The sequence below is a fragment of the Heliangelus exortis genome, chromosome 2, assembly GCF_036169615.1.
Source record: "Heliangelus exortis chromosome 2, bHelExo1.hap1, whole genome shotgun sequence".
In the NCBI taxonomy this organism is placed as follows: domain Eukaryota; kingdom Metazoa; phylum Chordata; class Aves; order Apodiformes; family Trochilidae; genus Heliangelus; species Heliangelus exortis.
The window spans coordinates 81,086,155-81,111,114 of NC_092423.1; the positions used below are offsets into that span (position 1 = coordinate 81,086,155).

Genomic DNA, 24,960 nt, shown 5'->3' on the forward strand with positions numbered 1-24,960 from the left:
TGTGCAATAAGGATCATGCTCTTGAGACATAATGCAGCAGGACCTGTCAGAGAAGTCCTAGAAAGTCAAGTTGTCTACCTATCTGTATGTATGTATTTTTCTGTGTACACATATAAGTATGTGTGTGTGTACACACACATATCAGTGTGTATATGTATTTATTTTTAAAAAAAGCTCAACAGTTTTCCAATATGTGGGCCACTTAAGCTCAGTTCATTTCCATTTTTAACTGTCTCATATTTAAGGATACTGATGAAAAAGAGCTATTTATATGCTTTTCTTATTAAAGCATTTGTATGCAGTCCTGTAATTTAGTAGTCTGAAGACTACATAATCTTTTTTTTTTCAACCATGAAATCTCCTTTTTATTTTTATTTTTTGTTTTCCTCTTGCAAAATCTGTTTTATATGCAAGATAATTTCTGAGATATTGTTGGAAGCTGCTGTGAGAAAGTCTGTTAGGTTGTTGTAGAAATAGAGGCTTGTAATTCTGACTTGCATTAATGCCATATTTTTTCACAAGACACCTTTTTCCTGTCAACAGAACTAGTGCTTCTGTATGACTTTTATGTGACATAAAAATAATTTGACCCCAGAAATGAAAGTGTGGGAACTGTGTTTCCTTCTCTTACAAAAAGAAAAAAAATAAATCCTTTTCACTCCAAGGGATTTACTTCAAGTAAGTAGAACATTATCATGGGTGTAAACAGTGTAGCAACTATGGGAATGACACAACCTTGGAAGAGGTCAACAGTTTATTTCAGTGCTCCTAGAACTACCAGAATCCTTTGAATTATCAGTTATATCTGTGAGTATTTCTTGAGCCTGAACCCAGCTTAGTTCTCCTGAGTTCTCTGGAGGATGAGGCAAAGGTCCCTACAGATGATGTGTTCAGTTCAACCTCATTTGCTAGCAGGGACAGACCTTACCACTTTCATCAGAGAGAAGTAGTGCTGGTCCCAGTTTGTGAAGATTGCTTTTCATAGAATCATAGAAAGTGAGGGGTTGGAAGGGACCTTGAAAGATCATGGAGTCCAACCCCCCTGCCAGAGCAGGGTCACCTACAGCAGGTCACACAGGAACACATCCACAGTAAAAAACTCATTTTATCTAATGTCTTTTCTTCAGTCAAGAGAATACAGGGAGTATAGATTTAGGATTTTTTATGTAGGTTTGAAGGAAGCGGTTGTACCCAAAATGATAGGAGATATATCCTAGCATGTGATGATTTATATCCCAAGAGATAAGTACCTGTTAAAAAAAAAAAATGAAAAAGCTTGTTCATGGCTTGTAAAGTTGCTATGTTTTCTTCTTGTAATTTTCATGTAAAGAGTGGTATAGTAATTGAAGAAAATGTGTGTGCCAGCTCGAGGTGCAGATAACTTCTGGCAACAGAAGTTAGCCAGATTGATGCAAGTTTATGTTAGTCAATGGATCAGTTATCTATTTTAGAACAACAGTTCAAGATTACTTCTTGTATGAAAAAAAATTTTTTGTACCATGGGGGTAGTTAGCTATAGTTTCATAATCCCATAAGTCTGTGTTTCTGTTTTTTTTCCTGTGGAAAAAATCAAACTCATCTGTCTTACTGGAAAAGAAACCAAATAAATTTTGTTTTCTAGGGGGTTATAAGTTCAGTGACAGATAATAAAATGAATATATTAAACAATATAAAATAAGTTACACTGTTCAACAGAGAAGGTAAGAAGTATTTTTTTTTTTAAGCAAAACTCTTAAGCTCTGGATGGTCTTCAAGACTACTTGGATGATGTTTGTCTGTTTAACAAAATCTTTCTGAAATGCTTCATTCCTATAATTAGATAATGTGGTTTTGAGAAAATAGAAAAGTCAAATAATGAAGGAAGGGGACTAAAAACCTAAAATGCAACATTTTTTGCTTAAGCTTATGCTAAAAATTCTGATCAAGTATTTTCCACACCGAATTGTATAAAACTGAGTCAGAATGTGTTACCAGATTGGAATATATTGAAGCAACTCTTACCAGCTGCTTAGCTCACTATTCAAAGAACAGAAATGTATCAATATAGAGAGTCCTTGAGTGATGCAGCTACTCCATCTGAGGGCTTCTATTCAAGTACCTGATTTTTAAAACCTTTCATACTAGGGCTCATTGTAAGCATCCATTACACCATCGTCATTTACTTTAGATTCAGTTCTTCAAAAGACCTAAAGGGATTGACACTCATTTTCAGATGAGTTTTGGTGGAAAGTGACTGTATAGTTACCTGATTGCTATGCAAATTGTAGCTTTAGGTCTCTTTTCAAAGGAAATTTTGAAATTACATTTAGTAGGAACCTTCTTAACCATGTCTGGCTACTGAGAGAAAAGTAAAATAGAAATCAATGAGGTTGCTGCAAGTGAAATTCTCCATAAAATGTAAGTTGTAATTTTAGGTAAATAGCAATATCACATTTTATACAAAAAGAAGCCTTGTCATAAATTTTAAATTCCCACAAAGATGAACTTGCAAAAAAGCATATATATATATATATATATGTATGTATATATATTACCTCAACTCTATACACACTCTTTTATTTTACTCTCCTCTATTGTAGAATAAAATAAATAATGTGGAATAAAGAATTATCTGGTGTTCTGTTCAAGTTTGGGACAATTGTGATTTTTAGGATTAGTAACACAGATCCAGATTGATCTCTGTACTCAAGACAGTATGCTAGGGGATAGAAAGAAGAGAGAATTTACAAAGAATGTTAAGAAACAGGCTCAAACACTCCCAAAATACAGTGCAGAACCACAAAATATAGATAAGGACATCTCTGAATAGTCCATGATGATGGCATACAAACTTGAAGATCTTTGAGATTTCTTCCTCTAGATCTCCCCACCCTATACTGAAATCATACTGCTGGGTTCATACCACTGTCCTCCTTTTTACTGTAAAACCACTGATTTTATAATGTCTGGCTATGTGGCAAGTTGCACCCAGGCAGAATACACCGAGCTACCAGTGCCTCATGTTCTTCATAACCTACAGGAAGATTAATCCCAAGTCACTAGGACTATGCTAAATTGCATGTGCCCTGGTTTTCTGTCAGATGTTCAGGTGGTTCAGATTTGAAATGGAAGATCTAGAGTACTTTCTCTTCAAGGTACAGTTTGCAGACTGTTAACAAGATGTTGGTATAGGGAAAGGTGCCTTGAGTTGCACAGCTTCTGAATAGCAAGGATTTTTCCTACTACATCCAAGATGCTGTTAATTTCAAATGTCTGTAATGTGGATGCATTTTCATTTTTCCTGTGAACTGTCTTATCCAGAAGGGAAATGGATAGTATTTTATTCTAAAAAATGTCATAATGTTTATAACATTTTATAAATAATTTATTTCATCAGGTTATGGATGCCTTTTTAATATATTAGAGTCTAAAATTAGTTTAATCAAGAACAATATAAAGAAAAGAAATCATGAAGAAACTGAAGGTATACAATTACTTGTTTATTGCCTCTTTTGCTATTAAGCATATAGTAGCTTCTAGTAGCAATGCCAGTGTAAGTACTCTCCCTCTCACACCCTCACACGAAAGCTGGGTAGTTCATGGAATTTATAGTTAAACTGTGAAGATTTGACTGCTTCCATCCTCTTTTTTCTTTACTAGTATGGCTTTCAGGATGGGTAGAAATGTCTTTGTTTCTCAGTTGTGTAAGATAATTCTTTCACTGAGCAGTACAAGAGATAGCCTTGAAAAAAGAAAAATTAAGAAAAAGAACACATGAATAAATGTAGTTAACTGTAGGTGAAAAAAAATGAGGAAAGAAAAAAAAAATTTCTTAACTCAATATCAGCTAAGAAAATATATTACCAAAATAACTTGCTACTTGTGGTTCTTGTTGGGATGGACATCTGACTTAATTCCTTTTCTGAACTATACACGTATATTATTTGTCAGTTAACCTGTATATGGTCATGTTTCTTTAAGAAGTCCTTCTCTTTGCCTCTGTCTATTTGGGGAAATGGTGCCTCTCCTGTCCTAAGCTCTTAATTTTTGCACTGGACAAGGTTAAAAGGGGCTAAGAAAGTCTTGGCATCATGGTGTTCACTTCCTGTCTGAATACAGCATTAAAACTCCAATACAGTATAAGGATTTCGATGGGTACCATTTTTTCTGTTCTTCAATTAGTTATACAGAGTTTGGGAATGACTGGAATTGGTGACTGTCACTATTTTTCACCCGTGCCTATGAAGAAGACTAAATTTTCACTGTAAAAGTAGTGTGACCAGTTCTGTGTCAACAACATAGATAAAGAATGTTTTAGGACAACTGGGAAAATTCTGGTTGTGATTAACTCAGGGGAATGCAATGACCACCCATAGATGTGGAAGAAATATTTTTGTTGAGAAATTTATGAAAAGGAGTAGACAGAGTTACAGTTGAACCATATATTTACTGATATTGCCTGTCTTGTTTTTCCCTTGTAAGGACAGATTTGGTAAAATTTGCCCTGAAGGCTTTTCACACAAGGCTTGGAGATACAAACCTTTAAAAGATCATTGCATGAACAACATCTACATCTGTTTAATATCAGCTTTGTAATTTAGAACTTCCTTGCTGATTTGTCATTTATAGTTTTTATTTTAAGTCCTCAGAGATGGTTTTTAATTTTCAATTTAATGAGCATCATTATAGCAGCTTTACATAGTAAAAAAAGCATGTACATGCAAGAGAGCATTGATAAATATATTTTAGATCATATTAACAGTTGTATTGGGATAGAGATATATGGAAAGAAAGATGGCCTTAGTGGTTAGGAGAAATTCAGGAAGGGATAGATTATGGTGGTACACAGAAAGTTGTCATATACTACCAAATAGTATTTATCAAATTATTTTGTTTATCTTTCTATTGGAAGATAGTTTATAATTTACAACTCTTTATGTTCAAGGGAACTTTTTTCTGTCTCTGAATTAAAAACCGATTTGTCTGTTTTATATAAATTCATCACCTATTTTTGGCAATGGAGGGGAGGAAGAAATAATTATACTAAAAAATGCAGCAAATACAGAAGACCCTCATGCTCCAGATTAATTGAAAAAATTAAAAAAAATGAGTGAAAGCCAATTATTATATTTAATATATTGCTACAATGTTGAATTCTAGCACAGTGCTGAACTTAATACAGTCACACTTTGGTTAATTGTAATTCAGCACCCCTGGGAAATTTAATCTCAGTTGTATGTGTAAATTTTCAAAACCACAATCCTTTGTTTCACCTATATAGTATGAATGGAAATTGACTATAGAAAATTGTTACGGCTTTTAAGAAGAGAAATTACTTTTTGGGTTTCTTCCACTGAAGGAAATTCTCTGCAATTTGCTTTTTGATCAATATTGTATGATACAAGACTGCAAGGAGCATTATGGTATTTAATGTTGTGGGTTTTTTATTTCTCCCATCAATAATCTCTCTTCCACAGTCTCTGTTTGTTCTGTACTAGAGAGCTATCATGGTGTGTTTCGGTTTATGGATGCCAAGTCAACTGCTGTAAACTTTTATTTAATAGCAATGCAGTACCCTGAAAGTTTGGTTAATTTCCTCCTGGGATCTGTGCACCTAGCAGATAGAGACTGTGGTGATTTCAGGAGAGAGATTGTTTCTAGACACATTAAATATACCTGAGGAGAAGTTAATTCTTGTAAAATATTTGATGTGACATGTTCGTTAAGTCCTTGTGATTTTTTTTTTTAAAGTTTTCGCAGTGCAGGTGAAATTCTATAAAATCTGTTGACTAGGTTCTGAAAATGCTCAAGTGAGAAAACCTGTGTTTATGAACGTGAATCCACTTGCACAAGAAATTCCTCAAGCATGAATTTATAGCTTTGTTTTTGCTAGTGCATATTCTTCTCACTCAGTAAAGCAGATACTTGCCCAGGTGGCCAAGAAGGCCAATGGCATCCTGTATCAGGAACAGCGTGGCCAGCAGGTCCAGGGAAGGGATTCTGCCCCTGTACTCAGCCCTGGTGAGGCCACAGCTTGAGTCCTGTGTCCAGTTCTGGGCCCCTCAGTTCAGGAAGGAGACTGAGGTGCTGGAGCAGGTCCAGAGGAGGGCAACCAGGCTGGTGAAGGGACTCGAGCACAGATCCTATGAGGAGAGGCTGAGGGAGCTGGGGGTGTTCAGCCTGGAGAAGAGGAGGCTCAGGGGAGACCTTATCACTCTCTACAACTCCCTGGAAGGAGGGGGTAGCCAGGGGGGGGTTGGTCTCTATTCCCAGGCAACTCTCAGCAAGACAAGAGGGCACGGTTTCAACTTGTGCCGGGGGAGGTTTAGGCTGGACATTGGAAAGAATTTCTTTACCGAGGGGGTGATCAGACATTGGGATGGGCTGCCCAGGGAAATAGTGGATTCTCCGTCCCTGGAGATATTTAAAAAGAGACTGGATGTGGCACTCAGTGCCATGGTCTGGTAACCACAGCAGAAGTGGGTCAAGGGTTGGACTTGATGATCCCTGAGGTCCCTTCCAACCCAGCCAATTCTATTCTATGATTCTATGATTCTATGATTCTGTGATTCTGTGATTCTATGATTCTATGATTCTATGATTCTATGATTCTATGATTCTATACTTGTTAGCAGTAGAGCAATGGGATATGGTTAAGATGAGCCTGGATTAGTTAATAGAATACAGCAGAGAACCTTCCTGAATTTCTGCAAACTGCCCCGCTACTCCTGGACACTTTATCGGCAATAATTCTCTACTCCACTCCATGTGACAGGTTCACCTGTCTCATAATTCTGGGAAAAGGAATTTGAATCAGTAGGAGGTACAGGTCTTCAGGTCTTGGCATTTCCTGATCATAGGCGATATTTTAAGATTTGCAATCTAAAAATTATACCCCTTGAGCTGGAGCAATTTTACTGTAGGATTTCAGTCACCTGAAGCTTGAGGGACAACAGCTTCATTAGAACATTCAAATTCCTGATCATGAAGTCAAGACCTTGAAAATTGTGGAAAAATTCTCTGTAACTAGAACTTGGCTCATAGATATAAAAAGGAGACCTGGAAGATGCATCTACTCTTTGCCAATTTAGCTAAGCACTACCGAGTACAAGAAGAACATTGTATGTTAACTGCTTGTTTTAGTGCTTCTGAAATTACCAGGATTCCTGTTTCCTAAAACCTTTCCTCCACTGTAATAAAGTCTGGAAATCAGATTTTTTTTTTTTTTAACTTTTTTTTTTTTTAATCAGATCTAAAAATAAGTTTCAGTTTGTACTGTAAAAATCTGGTTTAATTCTAATTTCAGCTACTGATTTCTAATTCAATAGGAATCCTACATATATATGAAGTAAAACGATTCTAATTTCTAATGTGCACACCTTTATTCAACCTTTGTAAAATCTTGGAAAGAAATTTCTGGGAATTAAGCTTTTTCTATCATGCTACTTTGTATAAATAGAATTTATCAAGGCTAATACTTGGCTCTAGTGGGAAAAAATAGTTTTCTTTGATATTCCTGTTCTCGCTTCAGAACAAATAGTAGCTACTGTTTAAAAAAATAATAGTGTAAAAGAAAAACAAAGGAAATCTTTAAACTACAGGTTTTAACTGTATTTGAAAAATCTTTACCTTGCGTCAATTTTGTGTGTGAATCATCCTCCTCTTCAACTTTTTACTACGTAGGGACTTAAATGTTTAGATTACTTTGGCTTGAAGATGAGGAATAAAGAATTAAAGGGGCAAAAATAAATTTATAGATATACTTGGTCAGAATGGCCCTGTTACTGGAACAAAGATATTTTTTATCTTTATACAGCTGCACTCTAATGAAACAAAAATTGTGTTCAATTAAGTGACACCCTGCAGAGTCCATCTAAGGCTACTAACAGTTTATTTCTTTGCCTAAGATACTGGGAAGATTTTAATTGCTTAATTGTTAGGATGGGTTATATTTACTTTTTTAAAGTTGGAAACAGAAAAGATTTCTTTCAATACTCTAATCAGATAGTCCTGGTTTGATCTCATAGAAGGGATCTCCTGGTGATATGATGTTACAATGCAGAAATATGTCAGGAAGAATCAAGACCAGTTGGACAGCAATATTTGCATTGAAAAATTTTTTCACACCCCCCTGCCCTCCTTTTTTTCTTTTGCTACAGTTTTTTGCCCATAAACTAACTTCAGATTCCAAAGTTCATTATGCTAGATTGTTACATGCTGCTTTTACAAACAACCACAATAATCCTAAGAATCCATTGCCTACTCAGGAGAGTTCCTGATCTCCCAAAGTGGGCATCTTTTAAATGTAATACAATGCTCTACAGTACAGCTCCTCTTTTTTTTTTTTTTTTTTTTTTTTTTTTCTTCTTTCTTTTTTTTTCTTTTTTTTTTTCTTTTTTTTTTCTTTCTTTTTTTTTTTTCTTCTTTCTTTTTTTTTCTTTTTTTTCTTTTTTTTTCTTTTTTTTTTCTTTTTTTTTTCTTCTTTCTTTTTTCTTCTTTTTTTTTTTCTTTTTTTTTCTTTTTTTTTTCTTTTTTTTTTCTTTTTTTTCTTTCTTTTTTTTTCTTTTTTTTTCTTTTTTTTCTTTCTTTTCTTTTTTCTTTCTTTTTTTTCTTTCTCTTTTTCTTTCTCTTTTTTCTTTTTTTTCTTTTTTTCTTTTTCTTTTTTCTTTTTTTTCTTTTTTTTCTTTTTTCTTTTTTTTCTTTTTTTTCTTTTTTCTTTTTTTTCTCTTTTTTCTTTTTTTTCTTTTTTTTCCCTTTTTTCTTTCTTTTTTTTTCTTTTTTTCTTTCTTTTTTTTCTTTCTCTTTTTTCTTTTTTTCTTTTTTCTTTTCTTTTTTTTCTTTCTTTTCTTTTTTCTTTCTTTTTTTCTTTTTTCTTTTTTTTTTTTTTTGGGGGTGGGGGCATTTGGCTAAACAGCTTTCCCCTGCAAGCAGTCAGCAATCAAAAAGTATTTCTAGAAATTATAAAATAACAAGTACATACATTTCAATAACAACATAACAACCTATCTTATTAAGAAAAAATGAACAAATTTTACCTTAGTTTTTGTATTTGGTCTCTTCTGTGATGTAGATATTGTTGATATTGTTATGATGTGATGTGGATGTTGTTGAACCTATTTCTGCAGTTCACAATGCAAAGAAGCAGCTATTATGTTCATTCAATAGATTTTGGTGGACCCGGGCTCTGGAAATCACTGAACAGAAGGCAGTATTTGGTCTGGCAGCATGGAAGTTGACCTCTTTCTGTTGCTTAAGAAGAATTTAGCTTTTTCATTCATCTTGTATAATAAGGAGTCAAGAGTGTACTCTAGAAAGTGAAGGCCTGATGTTGCATTTACTATTTAATAATTTAGTTTTCTTTTCACAGGGATCACACTCTACAGCCAACCATACGGAGGAGCCTTGCTGGATGAAGACAAAATGTAAGCAAACTCCTAAAATATATAACAGCTGCAATAAGCAGACAATTGAAACTGTTAATTCAGTAAGCATGTATTTTGCATGCAACAGATGTTGTGACCTGACAGATGCAATTCGTTTCCCCTGAGTGAAGCATTTTATCTAGCCTGGTGTTTATATATCAAATTTACTGTTTATACCAGATGAGTTTGCATTATTTTGTAGATAAAACCACTGAATTTACTCTGACTGCATTTCCCAGAGTGTTTGTGAACAGGTCATGATATTTTTCAAACGTGTTACTTGTTTTAAATGATAGTCAAATTTTTAAATTTAAAATTTATGCGGAAGGGGAAATAATTCTAAAAGCTTCACTTTACTGTCCAGTCTTTAAACACACTCTGTGCTCTGTACGTCACATCTAGTTTTGCAACACACCATTTTGCTCCTGTTCTTTAATTAAACATAAAAAGCGTACAAATGTGGTGTTTCCAAATGTCTTCATGTCCAGTGCTGCTTTGGTAAGATGCTGGCCTTGAAAACATTTGGGTTTGGTGGGGGTTTATTTCCCTGTTGTGTTTTTGTTATGCTGTTTTCCTTTGTACCCTAGAATGGAGAATGTCCGTCAGTGTGGGGTAGCACTGTGCATCATGCTGGGTTTCTCTATCCTTACTGCATCCATTGGAAGTGCCATAGTCAAAGACAGAGTATCTGGCACAAAACGCTTGCAGCACATCACAGGCCTGGGTTACAAAACATATTGGCTTGCTAACTTCTGCTATGACATGGTATGTATCGTGTGGGGCAGCATGTGCCCAGGTGTAAATTTCACAAGTTTGGCACAAATGAGCAAAAAAAAAAAAATATCGTCACAAGACATGTGAGTAAGATTTGAATTGTGCAGAGTAACAGCTCTTGATAGACATGTTAACAAACAGTGGGACACCTTTCTTATTTTAATACTGTCAGATAAAATTCTCTAGGTCAGGAATAGTGTTCATTTGCCAAAGCTGAACTGTAAGATAAATCATGTGATAATTTTAGGTGCCTGCACAATTTTACAAATACAGGTAGCTGGCTAATCAATCTAGACAGAGTCTTCCACACAACAGTTCATAGCACAAGTTTTTCTGTTTTGAGTTGCCACTGGTAAAATCTTCCAGACTACTGGAGAAGATGTTAGTCAGCTACATGGGAGGAATTATTATGGTTTTCAATGGTGGGTAATATGAGAGATACTCATATCTGGTAACTTCTGTTTCTGGCAAGATAGACAGCACAAAACATTATTTATGAATTCAATTACACAGAATGACCTAGATCAGAAATGGGTGAAGTCCTGAATGTTTATTTTTCTCACACAAAGTATTTTCTACCATTTTTAGCATTACAGATAGTATTGTCTGCATGCAGACAGAAAATAGAAATAGGTGGTGAAATAGAACTGGCTTTCTCAAGTCACTGCTAGTCCTTCATCACTGATTTTTTATTGGCTGTGTAATGGAGTTTGTTTGGATTCCATTTAAGCATGAATTCCTAAAATTATCTTCGAATAGCTTTTTCAAAGGTGGCTCTTTAAAAACTAAGATGAAAAATTAGTCCATTATATATGTGTGCATATATATCTGTGTTTGTATTTATATATAAGGCATAAATATATGTTGCTTACCAAAGGGCTTTTCCATCATTCATTTGTGATATGGTTTGCTATAAAATCAGTTGAGTGTTTAGTAAGAAGCTGAGATTTCTACTTCTAGGAAAGGGATACAGTTACTCTTTTTAAAGAACTAGAATGATGTATGCCGATAATTCATGTTTCAAAGTCCAGATCCCTGAACTGGAAGGTTGGTTTCAGAGGCAAGAGTGAAAAACTGGGGTTAGCTGTATTTTTCAAAAGTAAAAAGATTTGTGGCCCTGGAGAAGGGACATAAACTTTCTGCACTTCATTTAACACGCTGGGGCATGGAAAGAAGGGTTGGGATCTAGTACAGGCAACACAAACATGAACTTAACTGGTAAAGAACAGCATTTTTGAACACAATCTATTCTCATTCAGACTATTTTAAATCTGAAACATTAGACTTCACCCACCTATGCTTGAAATCAGGATTTCACACTTGAGTAAGCTTGAAGTAAAAACACATTTCTTCTAATGTTTTTTCACTTGGCCAGTCAATTTTTGTATTCCCTTTTCTGCTGTGTCAGATAAGAGGTCTTGGCTAAAAACTCAGTTCATCACTGAGTTTCTCCTTGTGCAGCAAAGTCTGCAACTCATTATTTTCTTCCAATCTCTTCCTTTCAAAGTGTTCTCACAATTCAGCATAGTACTGCATGATCAATCATGATCTGGGAAAGAACAGACACTGCTTTAAATGCTAATTGTGCTGCAGATCATTTGGGGACATTGAACACACAAATATATGAACTGTCAAATTCAAAATCCCTCGGTATATTCTAAGTACTACAGGCTCTGTCCTGTATTATTGGTAGAATAATATTTATTAGACCTTCAGAAGTATTTGATTTACGAAATTGCTCTCATAAGAATCAGGCTGTTCTTACTGTATTTAAAGATGTGAATGGTATTCTTTGCTATGTTCAACAAATGGAAAATATGTAAGCACTAAGAAAATTTCATGACAAATAGAGACACTTCAGATTAAAATTGTGTCAATAGAGGGGAAAAATTAAGATTGTTTTATTTGTGCATGCCCAACTTTTATAACACATCATGGTTGCAGGTGAGATGGTGAGATTTTGAATAGTATTTGATGTTTAGAGTTATTTATTTATTTCAAGAAAAATGTACCAGATCTGTTGAAACATAGTGGGTTTCAGGTGTTTTGTGACTTCTCTACAGTATTTCTTCAACACCTCCAGGTTAGCCGAAACATAAATCTGTGGAGTGGTACAGTATGATCTTTGTGCATATCAGTGAATCAGTGTCAGCAAGATGACAACCTTACTTCTCTTTGCATTTCCCTTTATTGTCCTTTTCTCTAAAAAAATCTGTCTTCCCATTGGCAAAGAAGTGAAGCCCTCTGGTTTGATTTTGAACAAGTTTGCATTGTACTTCAGTATGAAAGTCCAATTTGAACAGTTTCTTCTGCATTGAATATTTAGTTAGACCTGGATTCATTGCATTTATTACAGTTGCATCTCAGAGTCTCAGTTATATAGCATAAGGTTAAATATTATATAAGCAGAATGAAGGCTCCCTAAGGATCTCAACTTTAATCCACAGAGTGGGCAGACACTGAGAATAGATGGAACTGAGCCCATCCTCCCATTGCAAGTTGCAGGCAGAACCCATTTCTTTTGAGCACTTTGATATGAATCCCCCATACCAACCACATCCTTCCCCCTTTCAGTATTTAATTACCATTACGTCAAGAGATTAAACAGAGAAAATGCTTTTCCTGTGGCCTAACGGCTATAGCTCTTCTAAATATTGTCTGTTCTCATGAAAAATTATCATTTGCTTTATCAGCACATACAGTTCATTAAAGTATCTTTTAAAATGTATCCTTACCAGTCTCGTATGACTGAAGCACTAATCAGTGAAACTGGTATTTCGGAATCCAAGACTGTTTTCACAGTAAAATCTGATCTTTTGAAGCAATAGTCCCATATGGACTCATTATCTGGAAGAGTGAGCTTATTAAATGGATGTATCGGAAAGGTCAATAGTATTGGAATTAAGGGGAATATTCCATGTTAGGATTTTTACAGGCTGTCTCGTGTATATGTATAAGAGCTCTTCTGCCTAACTCTTCCTAATTTATAGTATAATTTTATTGTAAGTATGGAAAAGTTGATTTGTAGAACCCTTCTATGCTAATCAAGTAAGAGCTGTAAGAGATTCTCACCTGCTCTGTGCCTTTTTTCTTCTGTTTCTAGCTGTTTTACATGGTTCCAGTCACTCTATGTGTTGGTGTTATTAGTGCCTTCCATCTATCAGCCTTCACTTTCCGAAAGAACTTGGCAGCCACTGGTCTCCTGCTGATACTCTTCGGGTATGTGACTGGAAATGCTCCTAAGGAATTATAGGTTGTAAGAAACAAAACAGAAACCTTTGGACTTGGTTTGTACCTGCTGCTGGATGCATGGTTTTCTCTTTTTGGAAATGATTATGATTCAGTAAAAGATAGTGAGAGAAGAGGCTGAAACATGAGTTCGAAAGTTGCTCACAGAAGGTGGAGGGAGTTTTGTTCACACATTAAAAAAAAAACAAACCACAAAACAAAACAAAGAAAAAACCACAAAATAAAGCAAACAAACAAAACCAAATAGACAAAAAAAAAAAGCCAACAAAAAACCAAACCCAACAAAATTAAAACAACTGAAAGTCTCTCAAAAAATATTCATCACGTATAGCAGTCGTTTGATGATAGAAGCTGATTGCATGTTATCTTCCAGAAAATGAAACAATAATAACAGTCAGGTCAGAATTTCAGTACTTAGCTATGCAAAATATCATGAAAGGAGTGGCTGACTTTTATTATTTATTTGTTTATTTATTAGTACTAGCTATTTCCTCTAGTTCTGTAGAGTTTTAAGTACTTATATTTCCAGTGAGAAATCTGTCCTACAGGTAGTATTGAGCTGGCTGGAGATTTCCCTCCAAACAGTAGTGTGGGGAAGTCCTCCCATATCACCTTCTTGCCTAGTTTCATGTGAAAAAAATAGTTATAAAAACTTAAAATAGCAGAGGATTGATTTCTCTATAGCAATAGGGCTTTTGGGCCCTGAGTTCATTCAAATTAATGATCCATCTATTCTGTTGTTTTAACTGTTCATATGTGCAATCACAAGTAATGTGAGAAATGCTAAAGGTGAATAGTTATAGGATAGCATTCTGAGTAGATGTTTTTTCCTTATCTCAAGCATCTAATTGTAGGGAGTAATGCATACTTGAAAAGATGGCTGTTCAAATAATAAAATATAACTCTTCCTTGAGAGAATCACAGGGAAGGAAAGTAGAAAGGACTTTCTGCAAGATCAGGACATGCTCCATTCCAGGAATAATCTCAGATAAACACTTTAAAAAAAACATTACTGTATTTCATCTTGAAATTGTTTTCAAGATGTCATGTCTCCAAGAACTCAATTTGTGGAAAACTCTTTCAGGATCTCCATAGCTGAATGTATTCTTTGAAATACCAGCCTAAGTTTATTTGGAGCCATACTTCATAATTCTCCCTCATCAAGCACCTTTTGCATGCCCAGACTAGCCAAGTCTTCTCTAGTAAAAAGGCTCTCACAGTCTCTGGATAATTCTATTTAGCATGTTTCAGTTTAAGCTCATCTTTCCTGGGCATGAGTGGCTAGACTAGTGTGTAATACTGTAAAGGTCACGATTCTAGGGTCTTGTAAATAACCCAGATGAAACAAAGTTCATGCATTTCTCCTCTCTGTATCATTCCTGTTTTCCTTCTCCTTCACTCTGCACTACCAGTTGATTCCTTCAAAATCAGAAAATTCTTATCAGTCTTAGTGAAACGACTTTACTAAACCTCATCCCTGTTCCTTTTTGTCACCTTTACAACTGCTGAATCCTTGCAGTTCAGTTGCTGTGACCCTGGTGTAATAATATGCAGCTATAGAGATTTTAGTCAAGCAGCAAATGAACCATACAGCACATCCTTACATACCTGCTGAAGTCACAATGTTTTTTTGTGATGTGCTGTAAGCTTTGGTCCTACTCCTGCTCTCAGGTGCTGAGAGTTACCCAGGCATTGCTTTAGCCAAAATGTTGCATACAAATTTGGCTATATCAGAAGAAATAATCTTTGACTGAAAAGCAGGACTGCTTTCTAAAATTTTTTTTTTTTTGGTGACTGGAGGTGCCGTTTAAGCATCTCAACATAATCCTTCCTGTGCTGTTCAGCTTTGGCTGACATAACAGATATTGTATTAATTTTTAACAAGAACGGCTGTGTATTCTATGTGTATTAACATGTATTAAAGACACAATAACTGTGGTCAGTAAGTTTATTGTATCTCAAGGATTCTCTGCTAAATTTCGGAATTGCCACTCTTCCTACTCTAGCCTTTACTCAGCCTAATGACTCTGTAAAATGTGATGAATCTTATTGTGGTCATTTTATTCTCCACCAGTACCGTGCATGTTATTCTCATTTTTCTACATTCCATAATGCATTTTTCCCTCTAAAATTTTATTTTTCTCTTCAGGGTACACTTTTTCAGCATTTCTAATCTAGAGCAAAGGTAAAAATACTGCAGTTATATGAAAATGTTAAGATATCTGCCAGAAGGGTGTGTGCCTGCAAGAGTAATCACAGTTTCCTAGTGTGCTACTTTAAAAGAGGTTTTCTTAAAAAAATATAATGTTATCGTAACTAAACTGCATTTTATCCTCTTTTAACTGACAGCAGAAGTGTTTTATAGTGCAGCTGCTCTATGTTCTCTTATGCTTACAAAATAACAAATTACAGATGAAGCTGAAGGAAAAGAAAGAGAGAAATGTGGGTGTGACTGGTAATTATTTTAAAGGCAGCATTTGATCATCACACAACTTTAGTATTCTGAAGGTCTTACTCACTTCTTAGTAGCTATAAGCAAAGAAAAATTTATTTTCATTTACAGCAGAGTAATAGCACTCTAAATCATATCTCTTTCCTGAGCTGTTTTCAAGGATGGAGTTGTCTTCTATTTCTTGGATACTTGAAATCTTGAGACCCAAACATTAACATTTAATCTTTATATTCTGAATATCCCCATGACTTCACAGTAGGATTTGAACATTTTATGTCTTAAGGTAAAGGATCTTGGCATTCTTATACGAAGAAATTTTAGAGCTCATAATCTAAACTACTGTTTAATGCAATGAAGAAGTCAATTCATAGAGTTTTGGTTGGTTGCTCTTGTATTGAGCTCACTATTAGAACAATTATGTATGTATATATTAACACTTTATAAGAAGTAGTTATATATGCAATATATTGATATATACTACATGTATACTTACATACAGTAGTGAATAGTGACACCTGTGCTCCTGCAGTCTGCATACTGTTTGTTTGATAGATTTGTCTTACAGTACATTCAACGGAAAATAAATTTCCTTCACATGACATTCACGCTCATCAAATTCTGTGGGCCTTTTAAAAATCTGGATAGACAGGTCTTACCCTTTATAAAAAAATAGGAGTACTCCATTTTGTCTAGACACTGTTTAAATTTCCAGAGTGGAGGGTTCCTTCACTTTAAAGATTTGGTATGAAAATTATGTAGTCAGAGGCATGCTGTCTTACCATCATTGTACTATGAAGAAACTATGCAGTAATTTTTGATGGCTACTACTCTATTAACTGGGTAAACTTTTTTTTTAAGTTAATAACAATACTAAAATGATCTCTGTAAAATTTCAGTTCTCAGATATCACTAGAACAAATATTAGTTCCGGGTCAAGGATTAATGCCTTTTGCCTCATTTTAATTTCTTTTTTCCTTCCTTTCATTTTTTTTCAGTCTCTCCTTCCTCTTTCGTTCTTTTTCTATGAAAGCCTCGAAGAAAAGCTCATTGCTCCATACCCATGATTCAATCTCAAATATTTGTTTTTAATTCTGTCTCTGTGTGAGAGGCTTTCTAAGATTCATGGGTTTGCAATCATTCAGAAATTCATAGGTGTGAGATTTCTAGAACAGTGCAAATAAATAAATGCAGTTGATGTATGCAAAAATGGATCATATCTGCCCATAATATGTCAAAATTTATCTATGAAATCATAAGGTAATTTGATAGATAAATTCGTCTTTTCTTCTCAGTTTGTCGGAAGAGTAGTTTGCATATCTAAAAACTAAGGATGGCCTTTATTCTAGTAAGATAACTGTGGATTTTTTTTTTTTTTGAGATGAAAACCTAGCTTATTTGTGATAATTTCATTTCTTTAATCTTTCAGATATGCAACTTTACCATGGATGTATCTTGTATCCAGATTCTTCTCAAGTTCAGATATAGCTTTTATTTCTTACATCTCCTTGAATTTTGTGTTTGGCCTGTGTACTATGCTGGTGACTCTTTTACCTCGTTTGTTAGCTATAATTTCCAAAGTGCAGGTGAGATATATGCACACACACATGTTAAACACTTTCCTGTCCTAGTGTATACTAAATTGCTTGTTACCATCTTGAATTTTAATTTGTTTATATAAAAAAAATTACATGGTAATAGTGGAGAAAAGCTGTTAATTGAAACCTTGACATTTTCCAGACCATTAAGTTGTAATTGGCACATAATGGGAGCTGCTCTGCTCCATTGAATAGATCATATGTGTTGTAAAGTGTTTTTGAATAATACTGATATAAGAGATAAGCTGCATATTTCTGGTATGCAATGCACTGTGTGAATAGTAATATGCATTGTCACTCCATGTATGTAATTTTCATTATTCAGAATGGTACTTAAGCAATTGAATGGAGAGGAGATCCAGAATGTGTATGAATATCCATGCTTATACCAGGTTAAAAACTGGATGTTTAAAGTAAAATCTGGGTTATGTATCAGTCAAATTTGGAGTCACAATTGGTGTTGACTTGGGTTTAAGTTGGTGATTTAGAACCAATAGCATTCAAATATTAAAATTTTAAGAAAATAAAATCATCATGGCAACATGTGTTTTGTTACTGCCTGTGAACCTCAACTAAAGACCCCTAGGAAGTCTAAAATAAAATAAGGGATGAATCCTCTCCCAGAATAGCTCACAAAATGCTCTTCTGAAATCTGTTCACCTTGGGTAAGATTTGGATGCTGTATCCAGATTGCTAAAGTGTGCTTAATATGCTGCTGGAGGAAACTAATTTTTCTTTTTTTTCCTTTTTTTTTTTCCTCCACCCTTTTGTCCCCTATACCCCTTGAATTTTGAATCTTCATACAGACTTTCCAGAACATCTACAACATCCTCAAATGGGTTTTCATCATATTCCCACAATTCTGCTTAGGCCAGGGTTTAATAGAGCTTTCATATAATCAGATCAAGTTTGACCTGACCAGCAACTTTGGAATTGATTCGTATGTGAGCCCCTTTGAGATGAATTTCCTGGGCTGGATTTTTGTGGAAATGGCCCTGCAGGGAACACTACTTCTTCTTTTACGTCTTTTTCTTCATTGGGATCTCCTCCACAAACTAAGGTGTGTTACCGTTTTCATTCTGCCATAGTGGACACTGAACTAATTTTTAAAGAAAGAAAGTCTATTATTCTATTTCTGATAATATAGTGTGCCTGAATTTGTGGAAACTGAAAAAAAAAAAAAAAAAAAAAAAAAAAAGAACCCAAACAAACTATAGAAGTAGTCACTGTTTCCCTTGGATTTTAATGAGTTTTGAACACCAAGCTTTAAGGGATTGCAACCATGGAAATAAAACAAACTTATCCAGTATACAGCAATGTCAACTTTGCCATGTGTCATTCATTGTCATCTTTTGTTTTAGGGATCAGTGTTCAATCAACAACATAGTTGGCCCTTCAGAAGATATTGATGTAGAAATGGAGCGGCAGAGGCTCTTTGGTGGAAGAACTGGTAATGATGTCCTTCTCCTGTACAACCTCAGAAAGTGTTATGGAGGTTTCAGTAAGAAGAACACAGCTGTGGAAAGCATAAGCTTGGGAATACCAAGGGGAGAGGTAAAAAGGTCTTTTTTTTCTTATAGAAAATAGAACTTCATTATGAACAGTTGTTCAGACATACTCAAGATGTCTGTAATCAAAGATCTGCAGATAGCAGCAGAAAAAGTTCAATTGTAGTAATTTCTGAAAATCAAAACCAGGATAAAAGCAGAAGCTCTGGTGCTGTTTAATAAGCAACTCTTTACTTATTTTTTTGGATTACAAATTCATCATAGCATTATTTTTTTTCTGCTTGGAAAGGAAAAAGCAAAGAATACCTAGCTGAATTGTAAACTGTGGCATGAATTCTGAATTTGTCACCAAAGCAAACTAGCAGTTGCCACGCTGAAAGCATCACAGTATATTTTAGTATAGGATATAATATACTAATATACTATTTTAATAAACTGAAATTTAGCGGTTCTGGCAATCCTAGAGGCTTTAGAACAGTATTTTTTCAGGTTCTTGTTTCTCATGATTTTGAGCCTTTTGGGAATTGCAGATATTAATTTCAAAAATACTGACATGGAAAAGACTTTTCTTGGTTGCAAATGGCAAACCAGAAGACATGAGATGCTGGTGTGTAGCAATGCAGGTACAGTGACATCTTGCCAGTTATAGATCAGTTGCTGGGTAGCCAAGGTAACCAGGAGGATATTATTGCTGATTGAAGCCTATTTATCAATAAGAAAGTTCATGAAACAAGTACTTGAAAAGTTATAAAGTGTTATATGTAGACTTAATATGAATCCTGGCATAACTTAAAAATATATACATTGCAGCTAGGGGCAATAGAATAACTAGGTTAAAAGTCAGTGAGTGTCTTGGCTGTTTGATGTTCATTTACTTACACAGAGGGAAGAAGCTCATGAGAACTGAGAAATATTAACTCTGTGGAGTTAAGGAGAGTCAGGGGTCTCAAAACAGGACTCAGGTTCAACCTATCATTTACTAACAATATGGATAAACTAGATACTGGGCAGGGTTCTAAGTAGAGGGCTAGAATCCTAAATAAGACAAAAGAATTCAGGGGTAATCAAAATATTATCTGAATGTTTTTTTTTAAAAACTGTTTTCCATGGGAAAAGGAATTTGCGCCTGTTGTGTATCCATATACAGCACATAACAGACGTATGATAGAAAATGTGAAAAGGGGAGAAACCACTGAAGAATTAATATTACTTGCTTCTTTCAGCATAGCAAACTGATTGCTTTTGCTCCTATTTTTGGTCTCTGTTAGTGTTTTGGACTCCTGGGAACTAATGGAGCTGGGAAAAGCACAACGTTTAAGATGCTGACTGGAGACATCATCCCATCTGCAGGACGCGCTGTTATCAGGACTCCTACAGGGTAAATAACACAGGGATTGATCAGAATTGTGCTAATTGACAATGCCAAAGATCAGAGACCCATCATGTCTTCAGTCCTTTATACTACACTCTGAGGACCTGTTCCATTCCTTTTAAAATGTATATTGCTTTATTGTTGTTTCTCTGCAGGAAAGCTCTTTAGCATTATTTAATTCCTTCTGACAGTTCTGTTAATTGAGAATAAACTTGTCTGGTAGTAAAATAATAGAAAGCCTTGATGTACAACATTTTAAAACTACAACAAAAATCTTAACATGCAGCATGTGCAGATGCTCGGGCATATTTCCCCCATACTACTGCTGCACTGAAAGGTTTCCAGGTTTAGGTTGATCAGCAGTGCTTCAAGTGGATAATTTTAAAATGTTTTCTGACACTTGTGTTCTTCACAGTCATTAATTAATTACTTCATCAGTATTCTATGGTTAGGAGGTAGTGTTGGTGATATTGAGGTGAACACTGATGGAGTGTTAAGTGAATAATGGACTGTTTGGTTTAGATGTAACCAACATTTATCATTTTTCCCAGCAAAATTGGAGAAATAAAGTTCTTTTTTAGCCAGGCCAAAGTGAAATGTGCATGTATATATGTGCATATAAATATGTACACATATAACTATATATATGTATTCTGGTCTAGTTAACAATTTTAATATTTCTCTTTCCCTAATAATGTTATTTCAAAATAGCTGTGTGTTTTGGAGAAGAACAGGTAAGGGTTTAATTCAGAAAAATTTTAAAGCAAATATTTTGGAATTTCCAACATGACATGTTACATTTCTTTGTCTTAGAAATTGCCCGGCAATTAAACCGAGTAACAGACGCTCTCTACTAATCTCTCTCTCCTCCCTTATAAGAAAGGAGAGAGAATAAGGGAGAGAGACTTATGGGTTGGAAACTAAACTACACAACTTTAATGAAACAGTAATGATAAATAGGAAAAATTACTAAATATATACAAATATACAAGAAAATGGATACCACATTCCTCCCCCCTTTCCCCCAATAGCTCTCATGTCACCACTGAGGCTGCAGGGCAGCCCTGGGAAAGTCCAGGCTGGACTCCTGGAGTTGGCAGCAGTTGGGAACTGGAAGCAGGAACACACAGATAAGGGCTGGCACGGATCAGGACCACAGGCAGAGGAACGGATGGGATCCTTCCAGGGTGCCGGGGTGAAGGAAAAGGGAAGCAGGAAAGGCAGGAAGGGCAGGCAGCTGGAAGCTGGAAATCTGGCTTGGCCCTTGTGATCCCTCAAATTTATACTGAGGATGATGTATATGGGATGGAATACTCTGTTTGGTCTTAGAAATTAAAGACCAAAGTTTGGTCTTAGAAATTAAATGCATCAATAGGTGAGTAATCGCTCACTTCTTAACAAATAGTATTTAAACTCCCAGATTTGGTTTAGATTTTTGAGGGGTATTTTTCCTTGAATTTTAATGGAGTTTGTCTTTGGTCCCACCTGTACATTCCTAGACTGCATATGGCCTTCTCAATACAATCTGGTACCAGATGTATATTTGGGCAAATGCTTTGATCTGGTGTAACATGTCTAAAATTTTAATAGCCACCTGGAAGCAAACATGAAGTCATAAGAATATATTTCATTATCATGTGTATTGGTGTTTACGGTTTGCAGTTTATTGACAGTTTATCAGAACTTTTGAAGATAATTTTTAGAAGAACTACAAATCATTTTAAAAATGCCTGTATTCCTTTTGCTAGATGTGTTATGTACCTGTGGCTAAACTGATAAAAATTCTTCTGAGGTCCATGTTAGAATGCTACTGGTATTTAACAATAGGTTAAATGCTCTCCCTGCACATGCAATGTGCTTCTTTCATTTCCACCATTGAGTGTTATAAATCCAACCTGAAAGCATACCTTTAGGCACAGTGTTGTTCACCATTTACTAAAATATAGGTAGTGAAACTGACACATTTGGGAGGCTTGAGAGGAAGCCTTAGACATTTGCATTGTGTCCAAACCACCTTTGACAACATTAATTATCATCCTGTGTTAAGCTGGTGTCAGTCCAGGTTATGCATTTGTATGTGTTTGAGTGTAAAAACTGTATTCCCAAGGTTTCAAAATCTATGACTTATCTGAAAAGGGAACCTCAAGCAAGAGCTGCAGTTACACGTAACTAGACTTGGGGAAACAACGGCAAGTCTGTGAGAAGAGATTTATGTAATTCCTTTGTTCCCACTTCATATTTTGGTAGCTGCTGTTAAGCAGGTTATGCTGCACTGTGTTGCTGCAGAATTGAAAATCACTGGGAGGCAAATTTCTCGAGTCTTCTATAGGTAAGAATCTATCCAAGACAGGTCTGGAGAACCCTCCCACAATCATTGAAGAATGTCTAAAGTTATGCATCCCAGTGATTTTTAGGTGGCTTGATTTTTATTTACACCTGAAATAGAGGAAGAGGGATATCATGCTAAGAAATGTTCTTCATTTCTTACTTCAGGAGTAGACTCAGAGGTCTGGTATTCCTAGCACAGAGGGTGAGATGAGGGTAAGCTGAAGAAAGCAGTTGCTGGTGACAGCTGCAGACCATTTTCTGGTCAGCAGATCTAGGCTTCTTGAAAATCTAGGTCATTAAATATCTTCCATACAGACATTAGCTCTGATAGTGATTCTTAATGAATAATTTGGGCATCATCTTAGATGCAGATCCTATCTCTGCTGGGTTTGACTGGAAAGAACAGAACTTTTGTCCTCTGTGACTCTGAAAGGACAGGCTACTGTAATCTGATGGACCCTTATGATGCACTCTCATGATCAAAGAATGAAATCACTATGCAAAATTATTATTATAAATCTTGGAGAAATGAACTGATGTACTCCCATACAAAAAAAATCCTTAATTCATAATAGTTTTTAACTATGCTTGAAAGTTTCTGTTTAAGAAAAATAACAACAAAAACCTAAACAAAACCCTATCTATATTTTCCTGATTTCTATTGTAATAGTTTCACTGACTTTGAAACAAAGTCACAAGTGTCTCTTTGAGGCAGGTGCATGAAAAACAGCCTTTAATTTTACAGGACACCTTTTACAGCTTTGGAGAACACAGGGGACTAGAAATGGAAGATGAGCTTTTTCAAAAGTGCATTTTGAATTGCAAAGCAGAATTTTGGGACTTTCAGCTTAAAGCATCCTGGAGGTTCATGGGGTTATATGGAAAGAGTCTAACACATTTGCAATCAAGTTGTATTCAGGGGGCTCCTTCTTGCTTATCAAAGAAAATAAGGAAAATGTACTTCTGAGTGGCAGCTGCCTTTTTAACAGGGCAGAAGAACAGATTCACATCTTCAAGTACTTCTAAAAGATTTATTTGACTTTAGGAAAATCTGAAAGAAAACTGTTGCTGTTTTCCTAACAAAAGCTAAGTAAAAAGAAAAAAAAAAAAAGCTATATGTTGTGTGACAGTTTTAAATATCACTGAGATTCGCAGAGGTCTTATTAAGTAGGAATGTTTATTAAATACTAGTGCTAACTTTATTCTGCAAATCGCATTTTACTTCCATTCTTCTTTATGGGGGCATTCCTTTGGGAGAGGGAAGGCTTCTGATCTGTTTTTATTAAGCTTTTCTTTTTTTGATACACTAAAAAATCAAATAGACATTTTAAAAGCACTGTGTGGCTAAATTTTTAATCTTACCTTTTATATGGCAAACGTACATTTATAGTTTACAGGTTGAGCAGACCACTGAAAACTTGATTGCTTTTTTTATTTTTATATCCTGCTGCAGAAAATGTTCTTAAGCACCAACTAGCCTTTGCAATCCCATTCTGGCTGTAAATGTAAGGTGATAAAGATAGTTCAGAAAGGGAAATAATAGGAATTTATCACCAACCACAGCCAAGCTTGTGAAGATAATAGCAAAATATGATTGACAGGGGATTTTGCCTTTTTTATTAGTTTGTGTACCTCATTAACGTTGCCATTATCATTGACATATCTGTCCAAATGAAACATAAAACTTATTATCATATAGAATGTCTCCATATTAGGGATACTTGCAAACACAGTATTAAAGAGTGCCAAAGAAACCAGCAGAATTCAATCAGCTACTTTGGAAGATGTGGAAAGAAAATATTGATGCTGAAGTACCAGCAGTCCCTCTCGTCAAGGGTAAAAGTATTAAAAGCTAAAAGGAAAATGGTTAGAAAGGAAAATATTTTCATGAAGGTTACTTACCTGTATTTACAAAATATAGTGCTATAAATTATTAAGAGACTCTAGCTTTTGAACAATATCCATACAAAGAAGTTGTTGAATATGCAAAACATTTAACTGCATGGTCCACTTGACATTTGGAAGATATTTTGTGTTCTCTGTTGCTCTACAAATGGACTCAGATTGTCTTATGCTATCTCTACTGCCGTAACTACGTTACCACCATTGTCTGAGCTGGCTAAATTCTGATGTATAAACCTACAGACATTTTTGTTATTACTTTTTCTGAGAAATAATTTGAAGACATAATGTCTGTATTAAATATGTACTAAGAAAATCTGATACTTAAAAATGAGTAAAATCAGGAGAATAATGTAGATCTTCATTGTCTTTGAATCTC

The 24,960-nt window shown here is 35.1% G+C and overlaps 1 protein-coding gene and 1 long non-coding RNA gene across 2 annotated transcripts in view; both read left to right on the plus strand.

Annotated features, from left to right (window-relative positions):
• The window catches only part of LOC139793726 (uncharacterized), a 329,041-nt gene that overhangs the window by 201,604 nt on the left and 102,477 nt on the right, over window positions 1-24,960 (plus strand). The window lies entirely within an intron of this gene.
• Window positions 1-24,960, plus strand: part of ABCA13 (ATP binding cassette subfamily A member 13) — a 139,420-nt gene that overhangs the window by 92,363 nt on the left and 22,097 nt on the right. Inside the window, exons 18-24 of the mRNA XM_071738686.1 lie at window positions 9,347-9,401; window positions 9,989-10,166; window positions 13,279-13,394; window positions 17,303-17,459; window positions 18,278-18,531; window positions 18,833-19,025; window positions 20,248-20,357. Coding sequence (XP_071594787.1) covers window positions 9,347-9,401; window positions 9,989-10,166; window positions 13,279-13,394; window positions 17,303-17,459; window positions 18,278-18,531; window positions 18,833-19,025; window positions 20,248-20,357 — 1,063 coding nt within the window. The remainder of the gene's footprint in view (window positions 1-9,346; window positions 9,402-9,988; window positions 10,167-13,278; window positions 13,395-17,302; window positions 17,460-18,277; window positions 18,532-18,832; window positions 19,026-20,247; window positions 20,358-24,960) is intronic.